We start from the raw sequence: 24968 nt of genomic DNA on the forward strand, positions 1-24968 counted from the left end.
ATATCGCTTTAAAGTAACATACAGCTGGACTTCAACTTCCATAATGCAATGCGTGAAACGTTGGTCGGTGCGATTGCAAGCGGGAGAAGGGGTTATTCTTGACAGGATTTTAACATTGGAGCACATACACAGTCAGTTGTTGTCGCTGTCGCTGGTTATGGACAGCCTGTCCAATCCTCAAAATGAGAAAGGTACAAGAAAATCAAGGGAAGACTCGGTAAGAAAACCTACGGACTATGTTTGCTCTCCATTGCTAAGTTGAAAGCGCGTTAGCCGGCTAGCTAAAAGGGCACTTCCTGAAACAACGACTTGCTAATATTACATTTTATTCTAAATTAGCCAGGCACTGTGACTAACGCTCTTATAATTTCTCTTCAAGATTTGAGCAGGGCTGTTAATGTTTGTTTTGAAAGTGAGCCTAGCAACATGAAGTTAAAGAATTAATAACACTGCCATGATGTTAAAAAAAATGTAAACACGTCTTTAATGTGAGTTTCCTGGCTAGCATTACTTAGCTATTTTTCTTTTTGCTAGAATAAGCACTGCTAATACGTTATAATATCGTTGTGTTACTTTTGTTAACGTCACGTTAGTTTTTGATTGAGATTTTCAAGTGACACAGCTTAACAATATGTTAAAGATAACTGCCCGAAGCTTCATAACATTTGCTGTTGCTGGACTCGTGCTGTTGATAACGTTGCATGCTGTGAGTGGTTGCAAACAGAGAGTGACAGACAGGTGTCTGCTTTTTGTTGGCACCTCGCTATGTTTGACGTTTCTGCGACACTGGTTCTTTAATGTAACTAAGTTCCAATTCTGAATTTGAATTGCATTATTGTTGTTTTGGAGACAAATTTAACATCAGTTGCCCCTCTCTGGCCTTCTTGCAGGACACTTGGAGAATATTTCTCCCCAAGGAGTAAAGGTGGGTCCTGCGTTGTCATGTGTTTATGTCTCGGAAAAAAACTGTGTATTTAGTTAACTTTACATTACGATGTGCTGTTCACTTTAACTCATTCTGTAGCTAGTAAGGGAGGGAGCAACATTGTAAGTTTTTAAGCATAGCAAGTTGTTTTTTATTGGATGCACCTGAAATACAAGAACCTTGCTGTAAAACCTACTTTCATGAATGTTGTAATGTTCAGTTTTTGTGGTGCTGTTGAATTGAACTGGATTATGGGAGGTGTTCCTTATATTTCATCCATGCCATTTATGCAGATTTGTGTAGACCAAATATTAGAATTGTGTATTTACATGTTAAAATTTTGCAAATAAGTAATGACTTTTTTCTTCTTTTTTTTTTACCTGCGTTTGTAGCAAGTGGACATGTTTAGTCACTGTATAGTTGAGTTCATTATATGCTATCAGGATTAGTATTTGGATTGGCCCTGTATCAGTTTTTGTCTCAATGTCTTTATGGAGGTAAGTTCACTGATTAGTCTATCCATTAAGTACGGTGGTCTTGAGGTGCAAAACACAGCATTTCAGGAAACACAATGACATTTCACAAAACACCAACATTTCAGATTATGGTAAAGGTGGGACAACAATTATTTTATGTGATTGGAAAGTATCCAAGTCCCTGGCAACAGTTCGATGTGGTTTCCTGTTTCTGTTGTGTACTACTCTTAGCAATGTCCTTTGACAAATTTTAAACTGAGTTTCAAAGCATGGAACAGGAGATTGAAATCCAAATGGAATACTTTAATTAACGACATTAATATGCACTTGAGGTAGAATGGGAATCCTTGGGCAAGATACTGAACCCCAGATTGCCCCTGGTGGCTGTTCCATCAGTGTATGTATATGTATCTGTGGGTGAATGTGGCAAGCACTGTAAGGCACCTTGAGTAGTCGATATGACTAGAAAATGCTCTGTAAGTGCACAATATTGCAGCTTTAAGCTAAAGTCAAAACATTACATTTTCCCCTCATAAACCTAAGCTCCAAACCCCATAACAACAAAGTGAAAACAGAATTTTAGAATTTTTAGTAAATTTGTTAAAAAGGAAAAACTGAAATATCATATTGACATAAGTATTCAGACCCTTTGCTATGACACTTGAAATTTAGCTCAGGTGCCAACCAGTTCAACGTGTCATGTCTGGTTTCCTCCAAACATGCTTTGAATTGAATAAAGCCCAGATCGGTGGAGTGCTGCAGTGATGGTTGTCCTTCTGGAAGTTTCTCCTATCTCCACACAGGATCTCTGGAGCTCAGCCAGAATGACCGTCAGGTTCTTGGTCACGTCTCTTACTAAGGCCCTTCTCCCCTGATTGCTCAGTTTAGCTGGGCGGCCAGCTTTAAGAAGACTATGCTTTTGACATTTGACATTAAAATGTCCCGTGGAATCCTGAAAGCAGGCTTGGAAGAATTAGGACTGATCTAATGTTGCACCAACCCACATTAACACATCCATTGAATACATTTGGAATTGATTTCTGTCCAATCACAAACAAGAAGTGTTGACCCAGTAGTTCCGGTATCTGAAATGTTGTTGTGTTTTGTGAAATGTTGTGTTTTGAACCTCAGGGCCACCATAATTAAGTATAAAAGATTAAATACATGAAACTTCCCTATGTGTAGGATTAAGAAAATTCATGAATTTGTCAAAATGACTGATGGATGAGCCACAGCTATAGGCATCATGGACCCTGAAGTGACAACATGTTCATCCCTATTCACACATGAGCACTCAATGGCATGTTTTGTCATGTTTCCTCTTTGTTTTAGTGAAGGACCTCACACTCCAGGAGCGATCGCTACCTCATTTCTCATCTTTTAATCAGGAGACTCCAATGAAGCCCTCTCAAGTCCCTAACCGGCTTTCTCTACCACCACCAAGGAGAGTGTTGCCACTTCAGAGCCCTGAGTTGTGCCACAGGGACAGATTGGGTCCACCACGGCAACCTCATCATGCCGTGGGACCAGTCCGTTCGACAGAGTTTAATGTAGGCAGCCCAACTAATGTTGGAATCCCAACACATAGGCCCCATCACACACCAAGGGACAGACTGGGTCCCTCACAGCACTCTGCTCAACACTCAGACTCTTTCTGCTCATCACAACTTGTCCCAGGAAGCCAATCTTACATTGATACTTCAGTGAAAAGGCTGCAGCCCTCGCCTCCCGGTATCAGTCACCATGCTTCCCCACAATTCATGAAGGATTTAAGCAACCGCACCCCGTCCTTCCACATAAGGGGACATCAAGTAACGGAACCCATGGTCACTTTGTCTTATTCAGGAAGTAAAGATGTAACAGCAAAAAGTCAAGAATCACACAAGGTATTGTTTTCTCTTCTTTAATGTGGCCATTAGTGAAACCTAGTTTTGTTTAGTGTCTTGTTTATGATCTGTACTACAGCAGTCATGTGATGCTGAGTTGTTGTGGTATGTACTCTGTTAGGCTCAATCTAGCAATGTGAGGAGTCTCATACCTACCATCCAGCTGCACAGGCCCCCTGTGACCCCATCACTCAACACCAGTGCAGCTCAAGAAGTTTCCCCACGGCACCTCTCAGACTCGGAGTGCTTGAGTCCTGGTAACAGCCAATGCTCCAGGCGAGGCTACCAGCCTTCTCTGAGTACCCAGTCCTCGGACAGAATTAGTGCTTCCAGTTTACACATGCACAGCCCTGTAGCACCGTACCAGGTAAAGTTTGTTATATGTTAAGTGACGCATCAAATTCATTTAGGGTTTTCGTTAAAGATTTTGAGCTGTTTGTCTCCTCATGGTTGAGGGCCATCTCACATGGTGGGAGGCAGAGTAATGCTCACTTGGGGAGAGAATGGTGTCTTGATCTCAGCCTTTGCATAGTGTTTTTATAACTAAGATGCAGTTGATTTAGCCTTATAAACAGACTGGATTGACATTTTGTTTCACCTCCTTATTCAGTCGGACATCAGTGTCATATTAGCTGTTTTCTTCTGGGGAAATTTTGTTGCTAACCAATCATAAGGAAGGGATGTATTCATTCCACCAACCTCAATAAACACAGAAGCTGCTATAAGTTTGCTTGGCGCAGGTAACTTAATGTATGTCATGTCGATCAAAGAAATATGACAGTTTAAGTCTTTTACCTTTTTGTAAGTAGGCTTACAACAACATGCGTATCTGTTGATCTCATCAATATTTGTTGCCACTTTTCTGTGTCTGTCACAAGAAGATGATGTCCCATTCTTAATCCTGCTTAAAAAGCTCTTATTGACTTGGTTGTTTTTCAAGCTAGGGACACAGCAGCCAGTAAACACAATACAAGACCTATTGGACATGTTAGCAATCATTTAGAGGTCTGGAACAGGCTACAGCTGGTTGGTTGGTCAGTCTTGGATAAGTTAAAGAGCATTTGTTCTTTAGGTGTTTCATGAGTCAATTGATATTTATTTAACCGATCACTTGTAAACATACTGGTGTGAACAGGAACAGCTAGTTGTTTTTTAATTCAGCAAGTGATCCACGTGAAGCTCTGTCTTCAGTTATATGGGATACATAGCAATGCTTGCGTTGCTCTTGAAAATTCACTAAAGGGAAGCTGCTTCTTAAGGAGTCACTTTGCTTTGTTTTTTAGGACCAGCAACTTAAACGGACACCTTCAAGTGAAAAGCCAATTCCAGGTAATACTGTCAAAGTACTGTCATCTACTCAATTTATGCACAGACTTTTTGCTTTTTTCCCCTTCACTAGTTATTAGGATCATACGTTCAGATATGATGCCTATAGGTCAGTACACATTGTCTCCTACAAAATAGTTTTATTTTTTATTTTTTTTATTTATTTTTTTTGTGCAGGTCGCATGCAGATTCTGACAACTAATTTTTCTACTTATCCACTTCTTATTCAAAAATCTGCAGTCTGTCATCTTGTTGGCTCTGCAGTTGTATCGATCTTTTTTGATTTTGAAATCTTGAATTGGCACATATCAGGTCTGCAGCTAATGGTTATTTTCATTGAGTTATCTGCTGATTATTATATAATTGTTTGATTTGTAAAACATTAAGGAATAGTGAAATTTGTCTGTCACAGTTTTCTACATCCCAAGATGTCATCAAATATGTTGTTTTGTCTGACCAACACTCTAAAGGCCAAAGAGCATCAATTTACTAAAACATTACATACAGAAAAGCAGCAAATTCTTTGATATGGAATTCTACAACCATCAAATATTTGTTTTCTTTAATGACTGAAATGATGATAAAAGGAAATTATTATTTATGCCTTTTTCTGTCATCAACAGTGGACTTGAATTGCTCATCACAGAAGAGGTGCAGGGAGTTTGAGGCCTCTGATGACAATGCCAAGAAAATGTGTCTTCAGGGTACAAACTCTGGCAAAGCACAGACACCAAAACCCACTGTTTGCAGCTCAGTCAGCACTTCACTAGTGTCGTCATCAAGCCAGCCTTCAGTCTTGGAACTGCCACCTGAAACCACTGATAGCCATCTGTGCTTGGAGCCGGCATGTGGCCAGTCAACATGCTTGGAACTGTCGTCCACATTTAAACCTGCCCAGTCATCCTGTGCATCACTGTCACCCAAACCTTGCATAAAGAGACGACCATCAGTGGGGGCAAAGCAGGCATATATTAATTCCACTCATAATCATATTGTGAAGATAAAAGAGTTAAAATCACCTTCAAAGACTGTTGAAGAAAGTGTGAAGAAAATAAGTGAGGAAAACGATAAAAGGAGTAAATCAAGCACTTTATCCACTGATGTTCCCCAGAGGGACACTAGTAGCTTACCTCATAGTCAGCTGGGCAGCCACCACTGTGGTCATACTCACCCTAGTACCTCTGTCTTACCGGCCAAGACCCTGAGCAGAGGTAATCAGGTGGAGGAGAGCAGAAAGACGGACAGCAGCACTCCCAAATCAGCCTTAAAACCAAATTCAGGTCCTCTGAGCTGTCGTAAGGCAGAACGGAGTAAAACTGCCCGCCCAAGAAGACCTGTAGTAATCCCTGATGATACAGATGAGCTCTTCACCCCTGATCCCATGACTTATGTAGTCAGTCCTGCTCATAAGACTACAAAGTCAAAGACAGATGGGGGAACGATTAAATCGTCCACCTCAGAGAAAAGTTGTTCACCTAGCACTGCGTCCAGCTCCAGTACTCCAGTTACTGGATCCTCATGTCAGAAAACTCCAAACTCCAAAGTAACTGGTTCTCCTTATGCAGTGGACACTGCTATTTCTTCCTCAACAGGTAACCCACAAATCCCCATACTAACTGTAACTTTAGAGCGGGTAAACCTTGAAAATATAAAGCCCCCTTACTCTAAAAACAGGGAACTCAAAAACAGTCCCATCACTTCCTCAGGTCGGCAGCTTAAGGAAGAGAGTGTTAAATCTGATGATAAACACGCATCTCGCCTTCCTAACAAAGTGACTCTAGAGACCAACACGGCTGCCTCTGAACAAACTTCTACATCCCATTGTTCTCAGTCTCCAGCACTGGGGATACAGGCCAGTGAAGTTAGTAGAAAGCAGGTGAATGAAGAGGATCCCATAGATGTGGAACTTGATCTTGGCCTGAGCTTTGCATTAGATTTTGATCTAACCCAGAGCTCACATAGCAGTGAGGAGGAGCAGCTGCTTTCCTTGCAGGAGATGATGGAGCATGTTACTAAGCCTCCAGATACACCGGAGAAGGGAGCCTTCTCAGAGCCTAGTACACCTGGACATTGCAGCAGCCACTTAAAAACTGTAAGCTCCAAAGGGCTTGTCCTTATTCTACGTAAAGTTATGAATGTCTGATAATCAACTCGCTGAGCTAAAGGACATGTAAAACTCAACTGTGTTTCTGTTTGGATCTTATATTTCATCTGTTATTTCCCACAGCAGCCATTGCCACCCACCACAAAGCCAGGCCTTTATAAGAACAACCTTGATCAGATGCTGAAGGAAATAAACACCAATAAAAAGTATATTATTCAGAAATTTTCACTCCCACTAATTACCTTTTTAATTTGAGCCACAGTAGGTGTATATTAGAGGAGTTAACTTTCTCCACATTCTTTATATCTATAGAGCTAAAGAGATTGAGACACAGCTTCTAACGGCATGTAAAGAGGACCTGTTAAGGATAGCTGAATATGAGGAGGCTGAGGAGAACCAGGAGGAGGGCATCTCCACTGAACAACAGTAAGACATGCAGAACTGCATATTGACACATTATACCTTGTCAGTGGGACACAGTCCATGCACAGTAGTTAACAGTGATCTGCATTTTTATGTTTGATTGTAGGGCTATGCGATATGACCAAAAGCTCAAATCAATACTCGTTACTCATACTGTTTCTCTACTGTGTATGTTGCAACAGTAGCCGTCATCTCCTTCCATCGTTGTGATTCTTTGCCATATGGTGTGCTACAGGCAAAAGCCTCTTGCAACGTCTGAGTGGGGTTTAGTTTGAGCACTCAACTGTACCTTTGTGTCTCTCTTCCTTAGACTCTCTTCGCACTGTTTGCAGAATTCCCACAAATCCTTGATATCCTTGAAAGTTTTTTTAAAAATAGATATAAATAAACATGGGGCTTTAAAAGTGCTTGAATTTAGATATTCTTTGCAAATATAGAAATTTATTATTGATATTAATATTATTATTATTGGCTTAACATTAGTAATAAGGCTATGTGCCACTGTCTGCACATGCACATTCAAGCCTCTTTCTCTTTTAATTTTTGTGTGAGCAACTGTAAAGCCTGCTAGATCTCACTTTAAAAATTTTTAATGTAACCGTAATTAACTTTGATCCGTGTCTCTCACTATGCTGCTTGTATTTGAGTGATTTGGACCTGGAAAGTCCCTGAAAAGTCCTGGAATCTAATGTTGAAGAAGGGTTTGAAACCTTGAGTTCGACATGATTCTTGCATAGGTCACAGAATTTGAGGGAGTTGTTGTGGAATAATTTGCAAAGTACAGTTTTCTGATCAGTCTTTTCATAACTAAATTACATCCATGTGACAGAAGTAGCCCATCTTTTAGGTATGAGCTCCTTGTTCTATCTTGGGTGGTCGGGCTCCTTCTCCTGTTCAGAATTACGAACTCTATGCCACGTTTACTCTCCATGTTTGTTTATGTTGCCTTCATGCAAATTTCCTGTCCATATTTGCATCCATGCTGCGATATATATTGTCATATCACACATGACTATATTGTTGTTATTTGTTTCTAAGGGAATTCCTGCAGCGCTACTCGCTGATGTCCAATGCAATCAGGGAAGTGCCTCCAGGAGAAGTCGTGTTCAACTTGGAGAAATTTGGCCAGATCTTCAACCAGGATACACTGCAGCTCAGACAATGCATGGTCAACCCACAGGGGACAGCACAGAAAACACTTCTTTGGTGAGCTGTGCTCTATGTGTAGGCCTACATGTGAAAGTTTATAGCAACATATCTTGACAAAAAGACTTAAGTTTGATATGCAGAATCATTTAATTTATTTATTTTCCCAATCATTTTGATTCTGACCTTTTGAGCATCAGCTAAAAATTTACCATTGACCAACATTGTTGTCCTGAGGAAGTTGTCCTGAAAACTAATCGGCTACTTTCATCACAAACTACGTTCTTAGCCTCCACACAGTAAAGACAAATCATTATTATGTTGCTAGCTCCATCCAGCACTTTGTACTGTGGTATTTTCTTTTAACATATCAGCTTCTACTGGCCATTAACAAAGCTTTAGACTGTCAGCTTTTCTGAATAATTAATTCCTCTAATATTTCTCTCTCAACTTTCACTCCCCTTTTATCAGGTCCAGTCCTGCTCAACTGAGATTACATGTAAATATTGGATTGTTCCAGGAAGCTTACGACTGTTGCTCGCCCTGTCCAACTCAGGTTACCCGTTTCCTTTTCAAGGTAGGCCCCACACACACCTGTAGCATGTTAGTGGTTATTTTTGTCCAAATGTCTGAACATTGGCAGTTATTATTTGTTGATCTTGTCAGATGATGTCAGTCCATAGTGAGAGGATGGTATCCGAAAAGATACTACAGGCCCTCTGTGACATCGCCTGCACTGCTGCTTATCAGATAGGTCAGTGTTCTCCTCATCCTCAAGCTTTTGATATTTCCTCACTTGTTTAGACATATTAACAAATTTTTTTCTGTGTGCATACTTCCTCAGTAAAAAATGGAAGCCAGCAGTTTAAAGTTTGGGTTCCAAGTTTGGCTGATGTGACACTGGTCCTGATGAATATGGGAGTTGCGTTTGTTACTCTCTTCCCTTTTGAGAATCTGCAGCCTCCGTTCACAGAAGGAGATTTGTTGTAAGTAGCATTCTTGTGTGAAGGATCACATTTTGCTCCCTTTTTAAAAAAAAAAAAAAAAAAAAAAATATTTGAGATTATTTGAGTTTAATTCCATGAAGCTGAATTTCTGTGTTTGTGTAGGGAGGACATATATATCAAAAGTGACAGTCCCTCAAGTAAGAAGGAACAGAGCACATTCCCTGAACACAACTGCAACAACATCTTGAAGGTGAGATGTAATAGGAAACAGATGTCTGTTAGGAACAGTTAGCCCTCATGTGTGTTCACCTTTCAGATCATTCACTACTTTTTCTCTTTTTCTTTTTTTTTTCTCTTGTGTAGTACCTGTCTTACTGTATGGGTCTGTGTCCACGGGCGTACAGTGACGACGAGCTGCTGTTGCTGTTAGCTGTGGTGGGAAGGGTGGCCCTGGACACACGGCTCATCCTCGAGTCAAGTGTGGAACTGTATCCGCTACAGTATAAGATTGTCAACAACATCAGGGACTGGGACACTATGGTCAGTGCATATGTACCTCTGAATCTTTGACCTGCAGAAATTTCAGACGGATTCACAGTTTATATTATCATATGCTGTTTTATTTGGCCTTTAAATCCCAGTGTCATTTATGATTTAAAATCTACATTATTATTATAGTCCTGTTGCCTCTTGTGAGTTTATTTTAAAATCTCTTTAGCTGCCCAGAATCTGTCTGGCCCTTACTGATCTGACAGATGACCACCACAACATGTGCCTTGTGGTTCAACTGCTGCCTGACAACACACGTGGAAAGTAAGTCTTTTTATTTTTCTCCTTTGTGTCTAAGCTTGTCTCGATTATTTTTTCAATATTGTTTTTTAGATTAGACTTTTTATTTTGTTTTTATAATAGTTACCATTAAAAGTATTCATTTTGTTTTTTGTAAAGGCAGCTGCGCCGACACTTGAGCCTGTCCATGATCTCTAAGCTGTTAGATGGAAATTGCACTTACAGACCTGCAGAAAAAGAGTTTCAGGTAATCTGCTTCAGTGTAATCTAAACTTAAAGTTACCTTTAGATACCAGCACTTGAAATATGTGAAGGTACTCTTTACAGCTTTTTTTAGAATCATTAAATGTTTATTGCAATGTAATGAATGTTTGGTGCCGTGCTTAGCTCTCCTTGCTAAGGCCATACCTGCCCTGTATGCAACCGTCCACCCTTCTCCGAAGCATGCTGAGGAATCAGAAAGATAAAGAAGAGGACATGGCCATCCTAGACCAACAGGTGAGCACAGACTTAATGCCTTTAGCTTCAAAATGTTCCAACCCAAAATTCATTTTAGATTTTTCTTGTCTTTTTTTTCATATATCTTGTTTTCATATTTGTACATTTTCTAGGGGGGTTTTCTGATGCAAATGTCTTTCCATTTATTTATGTTTCAGTCCTACTACCTCTGCTATAGTCTCCTGACCTTAGCAAATGAAGCTTCCAATTTTCAGTTCTTCCCAGCACATCAGAAGGTATGATTTTTCCTAAATTCTTTCCTATTCTTTCTGGTCATTTTAGGGGAACTAAGGGTCTTAAATGTGTGAGTGGTGATAGCCTTTTGCCTGGATGTTAATATTGACTTACCTCTTGTTCTTTTCTGGCTCTCAGGAGCAGCTACTTTCTCTGTGCTATGAGCTGGAAACGCATGTCAAGTGTGACATCAGAGAGAGCGAGAAATGTCTTTACCGGAGCAAGGTGAATATGATTTCAAAAGGAACTTCAGTTATTTGTGTGTATCTGTGTGAATTTTTGATGTAGATCCAGATGCAAATTTTGTGATTGGGACATTTGATGGTGAACATTACTGGACCTTTTACAATGACTGTGCCCTCATGAACAATATAAAATTTAATTCCAACCAGTTACATTTATATTACAATTAGAAAGAATCTCCTGAGATGGATTGTGTTGAATGCTGATGAAAAGTCAATCATAAGGTCATTTGGTTAAAGTTCATACCTTTTTCACAAAAATCCAAACAAAGTCATTGTTAACTCTCAGGTAAAAGCTGTTTGAGTCATTTGCCTGATGCTCATCTGGACTAACACCATACTGAGAGACTATATTGTACTTATTGTGTAGATGTGTCATTAAATTAATGCTGTTACAGCCAGAGTTCAGGTCATAATTGATAAGTTTGCACAGTGTTCTTATATATGTGCTTCTTCCTCTCAATTTTGAAGCAGAATTTCCACCAAATTACAGGATAAGCAGTACTGCCTAAACTTTTCAATTTCTTGGAGACCAGAGCCTTGGTATTTTGGTAAAAGGACACAACCTTACAGGAATAACACTGTCCACAAAAAACATTATAAACGCTGAAAAATACCTATTAGGGCTGCACGATATGCAAAAAAATCATATTGCAATTATTGTGGTAAGATATTGTGATATGTAATTGCAATTTCAGTTGGAATGGTCCATTTTGCATTTCATTTTCACTGAAATGTTTTTGTTTTGTTTTGTTTTTTTGGACCAAACATGTTCCTTTATGTCTGGAGAATATGATTTGTAGGCCTGCCTCTGTAGCACCACAATGTTTATGGTGCTAACAACGCACAGCTCTTTTCTGCTGAATATGCAGTAGCTCAGCTTGTAGTGGAAAATTTTTGTGTGATTGTATTTGTAACTTGACATAATAAGTCATTGCTGACTTTGCTTCAATCAATCATTCAAATTACCCTGTGCTCTGTTGTGCAGTATGTTAATCTATTTGACAGCCCCTACCTTCCTCCTCTTCCTCCAGGTAAAAGATCTAGTGGCCAGGATCTACACCAAGTGGCAGATGCTGCTTCAGAGGACCAGGCCTCTCCATGTACAGTTGTTACACACATTCATGAATTCTTTATTTACATCTTTTTTTTTTTTTTTACTTAATCTTCTAATAGATAATGACAGTAGTCACTTGATATAGGCTCCATTATTAAAAGTCTTCCAATCAAAATCAACAAGTTTATGATTCTCATTTTCTATATTCTCATCCCTTAGGGCAAGCTATATGATTATTGGCAACCTCCGTCAGTGGATACATTGATCAGTAACCAAGAAGAGGAGCATATGGATAACAGTGATGATGGAGAGGGCACTATGATGACAGAAAATCTTGTGATGGAGGTGGATCAGCAAGAGGAGGAAAACAATGAAGCTGAAGAGAATGAAGCTACAATGACTGCTGCTGATAAGGAGGAGGAGAAAAAAGAGGAGGCAGAAGAGCAGGACATTAAACTGGATGAAAAACAACAAGAAACGGAAGGAAATGATCCAGTGGATGAGAAAAATAAAACAGAGGCAATAGAACCATTAATTTAGAGTAACTATTATTTAGTGTCAGAGTCTGGGGTATGTTCTGAATCATTACTCTCTTTAGTTACAGTCAAACTAATTGTCGTGCAGAGTTTATTTCAGTATGCAATACTCGGTTGTGAAATAGTCTTATTAAGTTAACTTTGTCAATTATTCCCAGACACATTTTCTTGTTTGTTGATTTGTTGTTAAAATTTTAGTGTTTTGTTGAGTGTGCATGTTTATTTTTTTAATGGTTAAAAATATTTTTTTTATAGCTTTTGCCAAACACAGAAAATAAACTTTATTTACATGTTAACAGAATTCTTTGTTGCCTATAAAACATCTCAGGCAAAATGTCTACTCATATCAGTGTTAGAAATAATACATTCAGAATACAACAGTCTTAACATCAACACTTGGCAAATCCATGAAGCTAAATACATGTCTAAATAATGCCACAGAATTAGTTCTGATAGGTTTGAAGTGATGAAGTCATACTTTGGGAAAGCATTGATAGAGATGGCCTTTGAGAACCCAATTACTTTTTTGTGCACCATGTAGCCTTTGAGATTCTACCATTTTCTAACATTAAATGTAGTGTTTGGTAAAAGAACCACTACTTTTCCAACAAATAGAATCTATAAAATTGGTAGTTATCTTTAAGCAGTGTTTACCAATTATGGGATAAATCATATATAGAAATATTTTTGTATAAAATTTTAGTCATGGGTTAAATCAAAGCTTAATATCAGGTATGTGTGTCAGCTAATTTTGCAGTCCTTGGTTGAGGCTTATATCGCAATGTTCAGCATCTTATGATGCAAACAGGAGGTGAATGCAGAGACAAACTAATGAGAACCAACAGTAATGGATGGATTACTGATTGGATCTAGCAAGATCTAGCCTGTTTGAAGTAATTGTTAGTATTTCTTGTTGGAAAGTCAATCAAATAACAACAAAGAAGTGCAAAATGACAAAAAGAGTTGTATAGGACCACAGAAAGACACGAAATGACTGCAAAGAGACACAAAACAACGACAGACAAAAAAACAACCACAAACATACAAAATGACTAGAAAGAAGCCAATCGGTGACAAGAGATGCAAAATGACCACAAAGAAAAAAAACCCACAAAGGACAAGATTACTATAAAGATACAGAACAATTTCAGAGGTTCAAGGTGTCCACAGAGATGCAAGACTGCAAACAGTTGTGTGAGGCAGCAAACAGACTAGGAGCCTTATGTGCCCAGAGGCTTGTACTACACTTGAATAACTCAAATGTTAAAATGTCTGATTTTAAATGGATCAATATAAATAAAATGTATCCTCGTTACGCCCAGATAGGAATGTGTGAAAATAATAAGTGATAAACTCAACTTTATTGTTTACCCAGTCAGCAGTGACGGGTTGTTTTCAAGATGGCCTAGTAAGCTGTTAGCTTCATCTCTTTGCCTTGGTTGTGAGTTTGTTCCACTCCGCCCCACTTTCCCTGGGTTGCCAGGCAACAGTAGTCAGGTGACTGTCTGCAGACAGAACATGGCTGACCTGTCAGAAGACCAATGAGGGAAAGGCCAAATTTAGCATAATCGATCTTATTTTTTACGTCGTTTCTGACCACATTTGACCGCCGTGGACAGCAGTTGATCTGAAGTATTCAAGGTAAGCACGAGAACGCTTAAATTTGGGTGGATATATTACTCTGTTAGTTGTAACAGCTGAAGCTAACGTTAATGTTGGCTAGCTAAGTTGAGCTAGCTGCTAGCCAAACAGTCTCCGCTTTCTCTTGCAGAAGCAAGTCAATTTGAATGTGAAAGCTTGAAGAAGGAAATGACATTTAGGCAACTTTATGAGGACACAACAAGTTGTCTTGCACAGATTTGTAATCTTACTACCACTACAAAGCTAGCTTGCTGTATCCCAACTATAGCACTAAAACTACATTAGTTAAAGGGAAGATAACGTTATGGTAACAAGTTAAAATGTATTTTATTTGTGATATTTCAGTGGCTCTGGTAACCTAAACCTAAACGTCACTTTCTACACACAGACAGTTTCCCCTTGAGTAGGAAATCAAAGGATCAAATCTGAATTTATTGTGTCATCAGTTGGTTTATTGACGCTGAATGATGATGATGATGGTTGAATGATCTGCCTGGTTTATTTTACCTTTGAGTTACTTACTGGTTGTTGCTTGGTGGGAGGCATCCTGTATCATTTATTTGGCCTTCATGATGTCCCTGATTCCGTGGAGGAATGCCACAGTCCTTTCACAGACTAACTTCAGTGTCTGGAGGATCTCCATGACTTGTTTATAGGAGATATTATTACTACAGTTTATGGTTTGGACTTTGGCAATAACAGTACAAAATTGCAGAAGAGAGCTTGGTTTGACCATATGAAGTTATCTAATTGTTCTCCAACAGGCTTTTACATTCAAACAGTCTCTCAACTGTTTACCTTAAGCCAAAACTGGTACAAATATACAAAGTAAAAAAGATATGTGGTCTAAATTCTTACACAAGAATATATTTTTTAGGATTTTCCATTTATGATATGTTAATGTCAGGTACTTAAAAGCCCTTCTGAATTATTAATGCCATCAATAACAACAAGTGATCTGATCTCAGATGAGTGGGTTGCCAGAGGGAATGGCAAATGGCCCAAGCCGGAATGAAGACTTAGAGAAAGATGCTCAGATTTGGGAGAGACCCTGGACTCTTGAAGAAATGCGACAGAGCAGTGCCAATTGGTCTTTGGCAGCTGACTCAGGGGTAAGTCAGAAACGTATTTCCCATCTTTGATATAGGCCAAGAAAACGGCAGTGATTAGAGAAATGCTGCAGAAATGCTTTACAAATCAGAATAGTTGATGGGATTGTGAAATGTCTTCTACTTTAGTGCAGTGTAAGTAACGCTGCAACCTCCAAAACGTTTTTTTGTGTTCACAGCTCTTCCTGTTCCTCCAAGACTTCTCCCAGAGAATGCTCTCAAAGACACATGAGATTGAAAAGCAGTTGGACAGTCTGATCCGTGACACCAAGGCCACAGACAGCTGCTTGCATTCTGTCTTCAATGACTTTCTCATGCTCTCCAACACACAGTTTATAGAAAATGTAATGTATATAATTCAAATATTTAATCGCACTTTGGTTTTATTTGTTACACAATAACTTTGACAATTCACTTAGAAACTAAAGGACATCTTGTGTGGAATTTTTGTTGCTTCTCTGGTGATAAAAATATCTTCTTGTTTGTGTGCTGTTGCAGAGAGTGTATGACGAAGAGGTAGAAGAAACTATAACGAAGGTTGATGCTTTGGAGAAGCAGCCTGAGCAGGTAAATAGAATTCATTCTCCCTGCTCTTAACATTTACTGGCATAGAAAACACAGACACTGACCAGTATAACACTGAATGATGCATTTCAGTACTATTACTTCCAGGATAATCTAGCCACAGAACCCACAACCTTTGCATTGCCCTGTGACATATTATTTATATTTTCTCTTAAGGAGAAGACTCGAGAGCAGAAAGAGGCAGAGTTAATCCCGAAGATGCAGGAAGCCGTGAATTATGGTCTGAGAGTACTGGAGTCAGCCTTTGAGCATCTGGACATTAAAGCAGGAAACTCTGACTCAGAGGACGAGGAGGTCACTGATAGAGTGGAGGCCATCCTAGAGCCCAAGGTATGCCATTGAGCTTGAAACAGCATAGATGAGTACTGAAATCATTGCATAAATGCATGTGATCATGCATCTTTACATTAATGTCTGTTTTTGCCTTGTCTTTTAGGATCTTTATGTGGACAGGCCACTTCCATATCTAATTGGTTCCCAGGCCTTCATGGAACAAGATGATGTTGGACTTGGCGACCTCTCAAGTGATGGTAGTATACTGACTGCAGCCTCTTTAGGCACTGTACATCGGCCATTAGGATTCACACAATGTGGTGTTTATTTCTCTAATTATGTGTGATTCTCTTTCCAGAAATGTCAGTTGACAGTGACAGAGACAGTGTGATTGAGAGTGAAGATGGCAAAGAAGCAGTTGTAAGACAATTTTTCACATTCTTTCACTGCATTTCCCAATGTTTTTTGGATCTTGCATCTTACACAGGAAAAAAACTTATTGTATTTATTTACCTATTCATTTAACAGCATTCTGATGAAGATTTTAATCAGGAGGAGGATGAAGGTCACAATAATATCAAGACGGTAAGCTGGATATCTGTTTGCCCAGCATGTCAAAGAAAACATTTAAATTGAACAAATTCACAATTTTGAATTCTCTTTCCACACTCCCTAGAAGTCATCCATGTTGAGTTATGATGATGAGGATGACGATGATGAGGAGGAGGATGAGGATTCTGACATATTTGGAGAATCAGACAAGGATGATGATGATGACACAAAGGTATGCCTGTTGTAACTTTGCTTGTAGTTTAGAGATATCTTTCTTAGTGGCTTATTTGTAATTTCAGTGAGAAAACATTATTGCTGCCTCAGGGAAAAATCTGCTCTTGTTGTTTTTATGTCACATTCAGAACACAGGCCCGTCGTCCTTTGCTGATGAGCTGGCAGCCCGAATCAAAGGTGAACCAGTTAACAAACCGGAGGGAGACCGCGCATGTAAGTTCCTGTCATATCAAACAACTCATACTGTTTCATATAATCTCACTTTGAATTCTTTTTGTTCCTCACACTCATATTTAATTTCAGTAAAAGTCAAAGCTCAGATGTTTACATTTGAGATTCACATTAAAAGCATTTCAGGGATGAGTGCCATCATTGCATGTGCATGCTTATGGATATTTTCTTTTTACCATGTCATGTCTTGGAAGCATTGACATCTAAGAAGAAAAGTAAAAGCAGAAAAGAACCAAAGCCTTCAAAGTCACAGGGTAGGACTTTCATTCATCATCAGTCCAATTCAAACATTTGTTTAACCTTGCATTAGTTATCTCCACAGTATGCCCATATTTCCCAGCATGCTGCTCAATACTTTGTGTGCATTGCAACAGCAGCTGAAGACGACAGTGATGACATGTTTAAGCCACCAAAGATGGACGACGACGACTTTTCCCCATTTGGAGGGAAAAGTGGCCTATTCAGCGGAGGGAAAGGCCTGTTTGACGATGATGATGAGGTACATTAAAAAGCATCCTCTGATTCACTCTAATTTCACACTACAGAAACTTTGGATTGCAGCCACATATTTATTTGTACTTTATTATGCTATGCCATTCAGGGTGATCTTTTCTCTGAGGCACCAAAACCGTCTGTGTCTGAAGAGAAAAAAGCAATGAATGAAAGCACGAAAAGCACAGCTCAAACTGCAGGTACGACAGCAATATAGATAAAATGTACACAGACATACTGAAAAAAAGTGGAGTAGCAGATTGTCTCATAACTTTTTCTTTCTGTCAAAGAATCAGGAAAGAAGATTCCGGCGGGTGCCGTTTCAATATTCCCAGGTAGTTGCAGTCACTTGTATGACAGCGACATATCACTTTGTTATCTGCTTCATCATCCTTAAACAAATCCAATCACTTTCTCCGAACAGATAACAGCCTGTTCAGTTCAGGGAAAGACTCTGATTCAGTGGGGAGCAAGGAGAATGGAACTCCAGTTCCCAAAACCAGCGCTGCTTCCAAACCAGTTCCGACAGGAGTTGCTGTTGGTGGAGGAGGTGGGCTGTTTGATGATGATGATGAGGATGATGACTTCTTCAGTAGTAAAAGTCTGGAAAAACCTGACTCTGGTAAGTGTGTGAAAATGGGCGGTTCAGTACTATAGTCCATGTTCAGATGGGATCCTCACCCTCAAACTTCTGCATGTTTGCTGTTTTTACATTCTTTTCCAGCTGGAAAGGAGAAACCCAAACCCAAGACAGCTATTGACCTCTTTGATGAAGATGATGAGGACGGTGACATATTCAGTGATAAGTACAGTACGCCAACTCCAGCTCAGAGCAAGGAGGAGGTTGTGGAAGAGCAGGCTAAACCACCTGAGAAGAAGGTAAAGATCAACATATGAGTCTCTCACTGATGGCTCACAGTATTAACAGTTGTTGACTTACATATTTACTTTGATATACCTACATAGTGTTTGTATGACTTGAAGAAGAGTCCCTGTGTTGATAATTCATTGTCATATTTAGATGCCAGCTGGTGCCATCTCCGTGTTTGGTCCTGGGACTAAAAGCTTGCTCAGTGAGGGCCTGAAAAAACGTCAGCCGTCTACCAGCGAGGAGTCCGAGAAATCTGAGGAGGTCTGAATAGATCATTGTTTAACAATATGCTCCTGACAAAATCAAATTTGTGTGTTTTTACATGCCAAATGGAAGGTTTTTGACCAAACAGAACTCCACTGGGCTTCCGTAATTTGCAGTGTGTGCAGGCTATCTAGCTCAAATTGTCATCTAATACACCACCAGCTGGTTGCTGGCCGGTGTATTTTCAGTTTCTTATCTCCAGAGTTCTACCAGTTTTGATATAACTCTGTATTTATCTTTTGTTGTGAGGTTGTGCTTACTCCAACAATGACTCACAAGCTCATTTATCAGGAATGGATGCCATTAAAAGAACAGACCTAGTTGCAGTCAGTATTTTGCTGTTTGCTCATATTTGAGTGCAGTCTCAGAAAAGGCCACATTCGATTTAATTTGGAGTTCACTGCTGGCCTTTACTCCTGTTGACACAGTTCACTGCTCTTTGCACTGCACCGGTACTAAAACTTCAAGTTTGAATTTAGAAAGCTCATATTAAATTTCGTTTTCATTTTTGTTAAAGCTTAATTTTATTTATTTCAGAATGGGCCTGTGCTAGATGTAGTGAAAGCTACTGTCAAGCAGACTCAGAAACCCCAGACCAGAGGCCTCTTCTCTGATGATGAAGATACACAAGTAAGGCTTTCAAAGTGTACTGGAAGAAAAACCTAATAACAATGATAATGTAAATTTTAATTACACTACATATGTATTTGCTTTCTATAGGTATTTCCAACCATTCCTAAGAGTCAGTCTAAACCTGAATTTACAAGCCAGAGCAAAGTCAGCAAGGCTGTGTCATTATTTGATGATGAGGAAGAAGAGGTAGAAAACTTACTAATGTTTCACACACAAGAACAAAACTGAACCAGGTTGTTTTTTTGAGTACATTACAATAATCTGGTTCTTCATCTTGCAGGATCTATTTGCATCTGCAGCTAAATCTAAACCAAAACCTAATCAAACTAAAGCCTCCACACCGCAGCCAATTAATACTGTGTCCAGCTCCCTCTTCAGCGATGATGAGGTATGACAGCATAAAAATAATATTTATCTGCAGCTTGCCAGTATCTAATTGATTGTACAATATGATAGATTATTTTCTTCAATGACAGGACCAGTGGATAAATTCCAAAAGTAGTGCAACGAAGTCAGAGACAAAGACAGGAGGGATGAAGCCCAGTGCGAGTGCTCCCTCCAGTCTCCCCAGTGCCAAAACATCCCAAAAGAGCAGCCTCTTTGATGAAGATGAGGATGATGAGGATCTGTTTGCTCCAACAAAAGAGTCAAGGTATTTGTAGAATTTATGATTTTTTCATTTCATTCTTACAGTAAAAACTATGCAAAAACATGTATGCTCACTGTTAAAAAAATTTTGAACCACTGTCAATCACTGTTTATTGAATTAAGTACACTTTTTTGAAATACTGTATTGCCAAGGGTTCTTATCTATCCTCCTGTTCTGCCGCTTTTCATATAGTCAAAAGAAGCCTCAGAGAGTTGCACTCTTGTTTGAAGATGAGGGTGATAATGATGATGAAGATAAAGGATCCTTTTTGGCATCAAACCAACTGTCAACACAAACACTGCAGCCCCTGCTGCTAAAGTGAGTGCACTGATTTATTTTTTGTAATTCACATTTGTCATGAAGAATAATTATGTTCGGAGGCTTGCATAGAGGACGGTTTAATTAAATAAAACACCAAATTAAAAAATCATGTTGGCTCTATGAGTGACAGCAGTGATAGTTAATTTTTTTACACCATTTATTTGCATTATCCCCCACTCTGAGATTAAATTCTTTTATTTCTTCTATTCTTCAGACATCTGCTGTAGCCTCTCAGTCATCCTCCCAAACACAGAAATCAGAGGAGGTTACAGTCTCTAAAACAGGAGCAGAGGACAAGCTTTCACAGCCGGAGAAGCCAGCTGTAAAGACCCCTGAACCACTTCCTCCATCAGTGTTGCCAGAGAATAGTGAGAGTAAAAAGAAGCTTGCTGGAGCCGTCAGTCTCTTTGGAGGCATTAACGTTCTCGACAACAAGCAGACAAAGAACCCGTTGAATGAAGATGACAATGATGACAGCTTCCTCTCTAAGGACAGCCCACAGCCAAATGTTAAGAAGGAGGAGAAGAAGGAAGAGAAAGTTAAAACAAAAACTGTTAGTCTGTTTGAAGATGAGGAGGAAGATGAATCAGATTGGAATGATCCAATATTCACACCTAGTAAACCTACAAGCAGAAACACACTAAAGGTTTGTATGGGCTACAGTAAAACAGTAGGTAAAGTATAGTTTGAAGAATTGATTTAGTTACATCTCCTGCAGTCAGTGTTAACATATGTGTGTCTGTATATTTTTCTTCTCACAGCCTACAGAGGAGCGACCGCAGGCAAAGAGCACTGGTGTGTTCCAGGACGAGGAGCTGCTGTTCAGTCAGACGCAGCAGAAGGACAATGACCCAGATGTTGACCTCTTTGCCACCTCAGGGAAAGCTGCAGTCAGTATATTAGATAGTCTTATCTATTTGTAGATCTATTTCTTCTCTCTACAAGTGCCACGTTTTACTCAACTGCATGCTATATGCATCATCACTAGATGCCAGTAATACATGACTGTGTTTACTTTTTAGAGCTCCAAGCTCAGCTCAGTGAAGCCAGCAGCACAAAGTCTGTTTGCAGATGACGATGAGGATGACCTCTTCAGCTCCACCAAACCAAAAGCTCCTCCTCCGGTAGCAATTTGATTATTTTAGTGTTAAGAATAAGGCGGACACCTGTTTCCCAGCTTTGTTTATTACATTTGAAAAAGTTTCAGTTGTGTAAATAGATATTTTAGATCCGCTGGAGAAACTTAAGCTCTCTCTTGTTTTTTCTCTTACATGTTCTATTACAGAAAGTAGCAGAGAAGCCCAGTAAACCCACTGACAGAGCACTGCTCGCACGTCCAGAGTCTGTGTCAGAGATTCAGGTGAGTCTAGCGGAAGCATATACTGTCTTCAGTAATATAATGAGCTACATTGTTTTTTGAGGCCATGCCATGTGGCTTTGATTTAGGAATAATTTTTGCTTTGTATAAGCTTTTTATGCTTTCTGATGACACATCTACATCATAATTTACTGCCTATTCAAAGATGGTAATGTTTTTAGATGAACTCAAGAAATGCCTATATTGGATGAAATTCTGATCCTGCTGTAATCTAACCACACAGAAACCTGCACCAAGCCCTGTAAAACCTAAAGAGTCCTCATCAAGGATTGGGAAACTTCAAGTAATTTTTTTTTTGTTTTTATTGAATCAAAAGTCTTCATTCTTGACATTTCACTCTGATTCCTACTGATAAAAGACTTTCCTATTCCCACATACATGTTTTATCTTTGAAGGTTTCTTCTGTCTGGGCTTTTTCATATTCCAACTTAAAAACTTGTCTATGACACAGCGGCATGACTATCAAAATGAAGATAATTCTCTGTTTTGATTTTGCTTAACTTGAAGAATTTGCTTGCTCTTTCTTTCAGTTTCACTAAATGGTACTCATGCATCTTTCTTTTGCCATTTCCATCCACAGTTCTGGTTTTTCATTTTCCTCTGAATGATCTGCTGCTTGGAACCACACTGAAAAGCATAGTTTTGAGGCAAAGAAATGTACAAATGTAGGATATTTTAGCTAGAAAGTCTGTGTAAACGCTCTATGGTCAGTGCTCAGGATCCATGGTGTTTTTTTCACCTTCATAAATGTTTGTACTGGTGCATCTGCTCATTTTACTCTCAGGTCAATCTGATGATCAATCCAGCTACGTTGCTGCCTGGTGCTGCCCCCAGTATGCCAGGGGCCGTAAGTGTTCTCCCTGGCATAGGTCCTAGTTCCTCCTCTGGGGTGTCTAGCTCCAGCCTGAGCCCCAGCCCGGCCACAACTCCTGTAGGAGCCCACACAGACAGTGAGGGAGGAGTGAGCTTTGACACCCCAGTCCAAGCTACAACCCTGCAGAGCGCACACAAGGTGGGTTTTTGATTCATAGAGTGTAATATCTGGTATCTTGAATTCTTAGTTGGTTTTTCATTGCGTGGTTTTCTGATGTATTGTTGTGAGTGCAAATTTTCTGTCATGCAGGGACGTGCCAAAGGTTCTGCACATCGGAGACCCCAGTCCAGAGCTGCAAGGCAGCAAGCTGTCCAAAGATCTGTGGAGGATAGAGATGCAACCCTTGGTGAAGACATTCCTGGGCCAAACCCTGGTGTCTCTGGTTTGATCCTACCCCTACCAGACAAATCCAACCAGATGCCTGCCAGTCTGACACTACCTAACTCAGCTGTTCCCACAGCCTTGCCTGCCTCCTCACCCTCTCACCCTTCACTCTCTGAAATCTCCCCCAGACCCTCTGTACTGACATTACCAGTATCTACAAATGCTGGAAAGAAAGAATCTAGTAAGGACAGCCTCAGTACCAAGGTGCTGCCTTCTTCTGATGAGGATGACCTTTTTGGCTCAGACAGTCTGTTTGAAGCCCCTTCAGTAACTAACACACCCTCTACCAGACAAAATACCAAGACTACACAACCTCAGGCCAGTAGTGTGGTGGGATTGAAGAAAGACAAAGACAAAAGCACATTCCCATCCATTTTTGATGACAAAACTGATGACCTTTTCCAAAAGGTCAAACCAAGGTCAACTATGAAGAAAGCCATGGCCTCTTCTTTTTTGGAAGATGATGATGATGATGAGGACATCTTTGGAGTGAGCAACAGTTCCACGCCCTCATCCACAAGTAGTAAAGAAATCAAGAACAGCAGTAGTTTTTCAAAGCAGGACATGTTCCAGGTACCTTTGTTTTAGATTAATGGTAATATGGTCAAGGTTTGTCTGTGCCAGCAAGAAAATGTGTTCAATTTTTCTTATTGGCTAAATGTCTGTGTTCTCAGGATGAAGTTGCCACTGTGCCTAAAGTTCAAAAGAAGCACAAAGAGAAGAGCATTGATGCCAGCTTGTTTGATGACAACATAGACATTTTTGCTGACCTGACGGACACTTTAAAACCAAAACAGAAGTCCAAGACAAAGGGAGAGACCAAGTCAATATTTGATGATGACATGGGTAAGCAACAATAATGCATGCAGGCATCCATGTGTTTTTAATGCACACTTTTGCTACTGTCCTTCCTCTGGCCTACCTTTTTTTTTTTTTTTTAAAACTGACCAAATATGACCATCTTTCTGTTCTTTAAAGATGACATCTTCTCACCAAGCACAGTAAAACCAGTGGCAAAGACTCCCCATAAATCAAAGAAGACACCACCACCCCAGGAGGCCAGTACAGCAGCGGATTCAAGCAACATATTTGATGATCCACTTAATGCTCTTGGTGGGAACTGAACTGTTGTTTCTGAGTAGCCAGATTTGTACACTTGTGGAATATGGATTAATTCTCTTGTCATTTGGATCGCTGAAAGATTGGAGATCAATACACTGTTGATAGAGTATTTATTCATATAAATTCATATAAATACTGTGGCTTATTTTTGGCAGATAAAGACTTAAATGAAAATAGTTCCAGTCATCTTCTGACAGCATTTCCAAAATCATCTCAGCATCAGATCATATTATGTAACAGTTATTATATACTGTTAATCTTTATTATACATGATAGCACTTTATAAGCATATCTTATGCTTAGCCTCAAAGCCTGCAGAAATTAACGGTAAATTGTTTTGTTTGTTTTCAAGATGTTTATCCTTTGGCCTTGCCATGTTGAGATTCCATGTCTTTGGGTTTGTGCCATATCACAGTTATGAGAAATCATCATGTTTACTTAGTGTCTTAGGCATTTTGACAATGTTTTTATTAATAAGAAATTCATCCATTTCTTAACTTTGGCTGTGATGAAAAAGGAAATTCATTTTTAATAACTAAAAAGAAACATATTTTATGCTATTTGAAATGTGTGTGATTATTTCTGATTTAACTTGTTTTCATGTGCACTGTTTCTGAAATATTTATCAGTGTTAGATATGAGCAGGAAGCTCACTCCAAAGAAAAAGAGCTTTAGATCTGTGTTTACTAACAACATTTCTGTTTCATTTTTGGCTGAATGGATTAGTGTTTTTACAGAGGTTAGTATTATTGAAGTAGAAAAAGGT

The 24968-nt window shown here is 39.4% G+C and overlaps 2 protein-coding genes across 3 annotated transcripts; both read left to right on the forward strand.

Moving 5' to 3' along the window:
* The first annotated feature begins 65 nt into the window (after positions 1–65).
* slf2 (SMC5-SMC6 complex localization factor 2) lies at positions 66–12884 on the forward strand. 2 transcript variants are annotated; one of them, XM_056395401.1, is made up of 21 exons: positions 66–217; positions 891–925; positions 2734–3287; positions 3409–3654; positions 4571–4616; positions 5237–6705; positions 6841–6923; positions 7030–7143; positions 8179–8346; positions 8758–8863; positions 8953–9040; positions 9131–9272; positions 9396–9483; positions 9597–9773; positions 9952–10046; positions 10182–10269; positions 10410–10520; positions 10679–10756; positions 10893–10979; positions 12031–12099; positions 12273–12884. In XM_056395401.1, the coding sequence occupies exons 1-21, from the start codon at positions 183–185 to the stop codon at positions 12591–12593; spliced, it is 4200 nt and encodes a 1399-aa protein (XP_056251376.1). In that variant the 5' UTR covers positions 66–182; the 3' UTR covers positions 12594–12884. The 2 variants fall into 2 exon arrangements, with proteins under 2 accessions (XP_056251376.1, XP_056251377.1); XM_056395402.1 differs by having other exon boundaries at positions 6844–6923.
* A 1216-nt stretch (positions 12885–14100) lies between these two features.
* washc2c (WASH complex subunit 2C) lies at positions 14101–24762 on the forward strand. The gene is given in 32 exon segments (XM_056395905.1): positions 14101–14230; positions 15199–15342; positions 15519–15683; positions 15838–15906; positions 16081–16254; positions 16361–16454; positions 16556–16617; positions 16726–16782; positions 16874–16981; positions 17112–17196; positions 17409–17468; positions 17589–17713; positions 17816–17906; positions 17997–18041; positions 18131–18328; positions 18431–18585; positions 18728–18838; positions 19379–19471; positions 19562–19660; positions 19755–19862; positions 19951–20126; positions 20316–20382; positions 20385–20441; positions 20659–21090; positions 21206–21334; positions 21467–21568; positions 21730–21804; positions 22046–22105; positions 22607–22834; positions 22946–23653; positions 23755–23926; positions 24059–24762. Coding segments are annotated over 31 exon segments (4395 nt in total). The 5' UTR covers positions 14101–14230; the 3' UTR covers positions 24205–24762.
* Positions 24763–24968: the final 206 nt, after the last annotated feature.

Source organism: Seriola aureovittata, chromosome 14 (genome assembly GCF_021018895.1).
Source record: "Seriola aureovittata isolate HTS-2021-v1 ecotype China chromosome 14, ASM2101889v1, whole genome shotgun sequence".
In the NCBI taxonomy this organism is placed as follows: Eukaryota; Metazoa; Chordata; class Actinopteri; order Carangiformes; family Carangidae; genus Seriola; species Seriola aureovittata.

Coding starts and splice junctions, on each gene's coding strand:
- slf2 (XM_056395401.1), top strand. CDS start 183: ATGAGAAAGGTACAAGAAAATCAAGGGAAGACTCG. Junction 926..2,733: donor TTTCTCCCCAAGGAGTAAAG/GTGGGTCCTGCG, acceptor TCTTTGTTTTAG/TGAAGGACCTCACACTCCAG. Junction 4,617..5,236: donor AAGTGAAAAGCCAATTCCAG/GTAATACTGTCA, acceptor TGTCATCAACAG/TGGACTTGAATTGCTCATCA.